At 41.2% G+C, this 6,501-nt stretch overlaps 1 protein-coding gene across 1 annotated transcript; it reads right to left on the bottom strand.

Moving 5' to 3' along the window:
* Nucleotides 1–287: 287 nt before the first annotated feature.
* On the bottom strand, nucleotides 288–4,408 carry LOC122820850 (PE-PGRS family protein PE_PGRS5-like). The gene is made up of 4 exons (XM_044098494.1): nucleotides 4,300–4,408; nucleotides 3,697–3,858; nucleotides 1,284–1,772; nucleotides 288–458 (listed from the first exon to the last, which is right to left on the bottom strand). The coding sequence occupies exons 2-4, from the start codon at nucleotides 3,764–3,766 to the stop codon at nucleotides 364–366; spliced, it is 654 nt and encodes a 217-aa protein (XP_043954429.1). The 5' UTR covers nucleotides 3,767–3,858; nucleotides 4,300–4,408; the 3' UTR covers nucleotides 288–363.
* Nucleotides 4,409–6,501: the final 2,093 nt, after the last annotated feature.

Below are 6,501 nucleotides of genomic sequence, written 5' to 3'. Positions count from 1 at the left end.
GTGATAAAACTCTCCAAATACAGTTTGATATCAACTTGTTTTCTGACCAGTTAGATGTTTACTGATACAGAACCAAGACATTTACCTTATAAAATAAAATCTGTTATTTCACTCCTGTTATTTGTTTTTATTCAAACTAATAAGAATGGACGTTATTATAAACCACTACTATTAAAATGTTAAAACATCACCTTCATGTGTAAACTGAGAATAAGCTTTAAGATTATTCAGATGTGTTGAAGCAATAAAAGCTCAGAGAGAATCTAGAGACGTAGAAGAATCTGCTGTGAGATTAAAGTTAACGTTTAATATTTCAGAGCCTCGGCGCCCCCTGCAGGATGAACCTGCAGCTGCAGCAGCAGATCACTGCAGTGCAGCGACCAGAGCCAGCAGAGCCAGCAGGCCCACTGGCAGGACGGTGTTGGGTTTCAGGCCGTCTCCTCCGTGGCTGGACCCACCTGCAGAGAGGAGCCAGCAGACAGGACAGGTTAACATCCAAACACTGGAAACACTGGAAACACTGGAAACGTTGGAAACACTGGAAAGGTTAACATCCAAACACTGGAAACACTGGAAACACTGGAAACACTGGAAACGTTGGAAACACTGGAAACACTGGAAACGTTGACGTGTTGTTGTGACCGAAGCAGAGAACTGATTCAGCTCTGAAACAGAGACTTCCAGACACTAAATCAGCTCACATCATGTACAGCAGAAACCTTCACTACTGTTCTGAATATTCACAGAATTTACTTTGACTCAGTTTTGACTGTAATGAGAAGCTTGTAGAGAATATTTCAGGTTTAAAAGATGTTGGAGTTTCACCAGAGTATCATCAGCCTGGTGGGCTGCCAGGTTTTACTGTGTCAGTTTGTCTCCAGGTGACAGAAGGAAGAAGCTGGTGTTTGGTTGAAGGATGAAGTTAGTTTGTGGTTGAACAGTGAACTGACTGCGCCCCCTGCTGATCTCAGCTGTTGTTCCCACAGCATGATGCTGACTACTCCTGATTTCTGGCTGATTGCTTTATTAGGATTTAACTGAAGAGGAAAACTAGATTTATTTCTTTAGTGTGTTCACCAGAACCAGCATCAGGACTGGTTCTGGTAAAAACAGGCCAGTCCTCCTGACCCACACCAGTTTGATCCTGTGACTAGACACCCTCCACGCCAGGCGGGGGCGCTATCACACCAACCAGTTACCTACTGCTGGTGGGTAGCTGTGACCCTTGACCCCCGGGTTCAGCAGGAGTAGAGAGGGCGGTTCTGATCCAGAAACAGACTGACCTTCCACTGTCAGAACAACGATGCTGATTGGTTCACTTTTCAAAATGGTTCCACTGTGGCGGCTGCTTCCTCCTTTGCCGCCTGTCAGGCCTGAAGCTTCTCCTGTTCCTCCTTCTCCTCCTGTTCCTGTTCCTCCTGTTCCTCCTTCACCTCCTGTTCCTCCTCCTCCTGTTCCTCCTCCACCTGTCGCTCCTCCTCCGCCTGCAGCTCCTCCTCCCAGCTCGGCTCGGCACTCATACTTTCCGGTGTCTTTGCCCACCACTTTCTTCAGCACCAGAGACAGGTCTCCTTTCTCTGCGTCCACCAGAGACGAGCGGCCCTTATAGGCAACCAGCTGGTTGTCATCCACCTTCTTGTTCTTGTAGAGGAGAACCGGCGCCGAGGCCTGGTCGGGTCTGCTCCACTCTGCCTGGACAACAGCTTGGCCCCCAGCAGCTTTACAGGGCAGAGTGACGTCTGTTCCAGCTTTAGCTTTGACTGCGACCGGATCTGCAGGAAGAGAACGACACAGAGGTCAGAGGTCACACCTCAAAGCATCAAACTAATGATGTAAACTGGCTTGATATCATAAATAGCACCGATAACATGTTGGTGGTGAAGCTGTTTGATGTTTTTAGGGATGCTGCAAACCATTATTTTATTAGTCAAGTAATCAATGAAAAGTTTGATCAAGTAAAATATTGGTAATTGCTGCCATAACATCAATATTAATATTGGATATCAACATCGGCCCAAGGTTTTAAATTTGTGCTTCCCTAACAGTTACTTATCTGTTCAAAGAATAGACCCTCATTGGCTGCTTGGGGCAGGAAATACACAAGAGCCAACATTAGAAATAAAACATTTTATATGTCACCAGGGTTTTCCCCTGTATATTATAGACCTGGCGGCCCGCCATGCTTTACTAGCCCCACCGCCAGGCCAAGCCTTTCTTGTTTATGTTTTTAAGGGGAAAAAAAGGTTTTTTGTTGTTTTTTTAAGCCGGACTGCAAGCGTCTCTGTTGCTCTGAGCATTTCACAGGTGGAGCAGATTTATTCCTAAAAGCTAAACGATAGGTTTATAGTTTATGCATTTAAAGCTGGACCAATCATACCGCTAGCTCCTCTGCGCGTTGCCTCACACGCTGCAACAGCTAGATGTCTAAGTTTACCTCAGCGTGGATCGCGCTCCTCCTTTCATTCAAACTGGACACAGGCTGACCAGTATGGATATTTACATCAACCCCCTGAGGAATTATGTTTCTCTGCAGAGTTTTTGATCAAGGTAAGAGTTTAAACCCCACTGTGTTGGCTCTGGTTGTGCAGCTCTACGTGAACAGCAGGAATAACTTGTAGTCGTTTTCAGAGGTGGGTTGAGTGAGAGGTGAGAATGATTTATATTTGTGGACAAAGAATTTTGTTTGGCTTTTCCATCTCAACAGGCTGCCCAGCGCCCGGCTCTGACAGCGCCGATAATGTTCATGTTTGCGGTCCGGTTGGTTGGACCGTTAGTGGTTAAATAACCAGCACTAACCTCATCATGCAGGTTCAGCCTGGTGAGGAGCTTCACGTTCTGGTTCACACTGGTTTTATATTATTTGATCATTATTTTTAGTATTATTTTTCTGGTTACGAAGCATCAAACCATATCAAATGCTTTGTCCACTTAGTCAGACAGAGTTAATTCATGCAGCCGATCAGAGAATCTCGTCCCATTAACTGGACCAACCAAAATAGTTTCTGTGTCCTTTGGTTAAAAACTCAACAGACACGGAACGGAAGAGCTACTAAAGCTACATTAACAGCATTAAATTAAATCTCCCGTTTGTTAAATCTCTGCGCAGCGCAGCAGATTTATGCAGGCCTTGGACCGGGCCATCATTCAGGGCCTTAGCGCCCTGACCACTGGGCTGAGCTGGGGAAACCCTGGTCATTATAAATATATATGTAATTCTTTCACTCTATCAAACGTAAGATACGTAAAAAAAACCTCCTGTTATTATTTGGAAGTTTTCCCAGAGACAATGATGTGAAGAAGTGGGAAATGTCTTTAAGGAGAGACAGATTCACTGCACGGGATGAATCTCAGCTGGTGAATCACGAGGGCTAGAAAACATGGAAAATAACCTACATAGATACAAATGTATCATGTATATACATGTACATATCAATATGTATAATGTAATATATATTATTCAGTATTAACCATTATTGAATCATCTTTGTTTCTCTATAATATTTTTGAATTATTTTGTCTTTTTGCAATTTAGCGAGTTGTTCTTAATTAAACGCGCTGATAATTAATTGCCTGTTAAACAGATAACACTGAGTGGAGCGACCGACCGGTCCAAGATGGCGGCTCTACGTCACGTTAGCTACAACAGGAAAGAGGCTTCCATGTATGTTTCTATGGTGTGTAACGGCTGAATCTCACCTGCAGCAGAGACAAACTGACAGAAAACCACAGACACCAGGAACAGAGACGCAATCAGAGAAGAAGCCATTTCCTGGTTGCGTCGATCTTTCCGTCCAAAATTTAGATTTACGTTTCCAAGTGGAAAATATCTCCAAGAAACACCAAAAACCTGAAGTTTAACTGAAAACACAACAGTCAGTTAGAATTGTGGAGAAATTAGGATTAATCAAATAAACTACAGGGCCCTGCACAGGCGGGAAAATATGGAGGTGGAGCTAGCTTAGTGCAGCTTCTTTTATTTTTAGATTTTGTTTGCAGTTTAGTAAAAACACTTTAGCAGCGCATTACCGCCACCGTTTATTTAGTAACCGGAATACAACGAAACGTTTTTATAACTGAAATACAACAGAAGGAAAAAACACATCACTGACCAGTAGCTTCATCTCAATACTACACTCAGAACGTTTTTATAACTGAAATATAACGGAAGAAAATATACATGAACACCCGATACGAAAATATTAACGGTACACTCAAAAATTACGTACACTGCTCTATATTTTAACCAAAGAAAAAACAGCCACACGTATTTCTGTGTCTTCCTAAAACATAAATACTTACAAAGACGAACGATTTCCGAGCTACGAAGTGTATAATGTACGATCAATGATCACGACCCGCTTACTTTCTCCTGACTAAATTACTGTTGACAAGGTTACCGGAGAAAAGTACGTCAAAGATAGTTTGTTCCTAAGAACGCTCACTCGGTCATGTTTCCAAAAATACAATTCGACCTCTTACGTTAACTTGTGTACCGTAATTACAAGACTTTACAGAAGATCGTGTTATTATAGACTCATTTTGTAACATTCTAATTACATAATTTTATTAATAATAGATTTCTATCTAATGTGGGTCGGTGGTCTGAGGCATGAAGCTCCAGGGCAGAAAATAAGTCCCAATGTTATGCCATTCTGTCAAGTATTGTAATATAGTTAGATATAAATAAGCTACATCAATAAGTTGGTAGTGAAGTTCATGATTAGTTAATTGTATGAAAATATTTTGGGTTTGGAATTTAATTAATTAGAGTGTGACATATTTACAGCGATGTCAGTAACGCGTTAATTTGTAACGCGTTACTGACGTCGGACCACTTTTTTCAGTAACGAGTAATATAACGTGTTGCTATTTCAAATCCAGTAGTCAGACTACAGTTACTTATCAAAATCATTTTTGCGTTACTGCGTTACTATTTTCTTTTGTAATTTAATCGTATTTCCTCTACGCGTCTTGTCGAGTGACCGACGTCTCTATGCAACAGAAATGTAAACAATGGAGGGAGATGCGCATTTTGTTGGTGGAAAAACTGGAACTATTTTGAGTTTCTGTCGCCAAGTCCGATTATTACAAGCGGCTTTGGGCTTCATTTTTTTTAAAGTCGCTTGCAGATTTACTGAGTTGCTGGTTGCGCTTTTTTGGGCTCGTTTTTGAACGTGAAGTTGCTCATTTGGGTTTGGAAATAAGCAGAGACTCATAATAAATCCCAGAATTTGTCCGTCATTAAGAGAGTCTTACTCAGTCTCTCCCTGTCCATCATTTCCCGGATGATCCGTCCCGCTGTGTCTTTGTTAATGTCAAGTTAATGTTTTACCTCTGAATGACGTCGAGCTTCGCGTTGCGCTCCAGAAAACTGCAAACATCGAGACCAATATGAACAGCGCAATAAACGTGAAAACAGCCACGAATGAACCCGTAGTTGCCAATAATTATAATGGCAACTTAACGCCATTATAATTATTAATATTACGATAAGTGTCACAAATCTGTGCAGCCCTCTGAGCTGTGAGCTGCAGGAGGAGCTCTGTGTGCTGTGACACCAAATGCAGGGCCGTAACGCAGAACCTGGAGGCTGGGGGGGCTTTAAAATCCTTCTTAGAGTTTTCCAGACAACAGTGGACCACACAAACTACTCACGTTTTTTGTTTTTTGTACAATCTCCTCTTCAGTTCAACCTTATCAGTGGAGACACATTGTTGATGTTACCATTATAAACTGACAATTAAGTATTGGCAAAGATCAATGTGATTTTCACAGTGTTGTTGTTAGCAGCTGCTGAAAGTAACTAAAAAGTTACTTTTAGTGTAACTTAGTTACTTTCCAAATCAAGTAGTCAGTAATATAACTAAGTTACTTTTTCAAGGAGTAATTAGTAGTCTGATTACAGTTACTTTTTCAAAGTAACTATACCATCACTGCATATTTATTACAATTGACCTTTGACATATTGTATTTGTAGAAATATAACCGAATGAGCGTCTTTTGGAACAAACTATCTGTAACGTATTTTCTCCGGTGACATTGTCAATAAGAATTTAATCAGGAGAAAGTAAGCGACTCAAACACTGGATGTAGCTACATTATACGCTTTGTAGCTTAGGAAACTTTCGTCTGAACACTCTGTGTTGCTGCTCATCCCTCGGTGGCAACACTAGATGGAACTCAGGAATATTGTGCAATTTCAGGTTTTGGACCCAAAAAAATAAGTTTCTCAACAACACCACCCTGGGAATTTCACTCAAGGAATTTTACCTTCTTCGTAAGGCACACAGGTTCAACATGCAGGTATGTAAAACATCTGAGACAGTTTTAAAATGTACAAAAACATTTATTACATTCTAAATAGATTAAAAATATTCTTTTAAAAATCTGTGTTCTTTATAAAAGAAAAAAAAAACTACAGTAGCAGAGGATACCAGCAGAAGGGGCCTCTATATGGACGGCATCCATCAAACATAGCAAACAAAAACCCTTTAAAGCACC

Source organism: Gambusia affinis, linkage group LG18 (genome assembly GCF_019740435.1).
Source record: "Gambusia affinis linkage group LG18, SWU_Gaff_1.0, whole genome shotgun sequence".
NCBI classification, from domain to species: Eukaryota; Metazoa; Chordata; class Actinopteri; order Cyprinodontiformes; family Poeciliidae; genus Gambusia; species Gambusia affinis.
This window is presented reverse-complemented; position numbering and strand designations above follow the sequence as displayed.

What these genes read in the sequence shown, in the direction of transcription:
- LOC122820850 (XM_044098494.1), bottom strand. Translation starts at nt 3,766, where the DNA reads ATGGCTTCTTCTCTGATTGCGTCTCTGTTCCTGGTGTCTGTGGTTTTC. An exon ending in TCAGTTTGTCTCTGCTGCAG is followed by an intron (nt 1,773 to 3,696) that starts GTGAGATTCAGC and finishes CTCTTCCTGCAG; the next exon opens with ATCCGGTCGCAGTCAAAGCT. An exon ending in CGTTGTTCTGACAGTGGAAG is followed by an intron (nt 459 to 1,283) that starts GTCAGTCTGTTT and finishes TCCTCTCTGCAG; the next exon opens with GTGGGTCCAGCCACGGAGGA.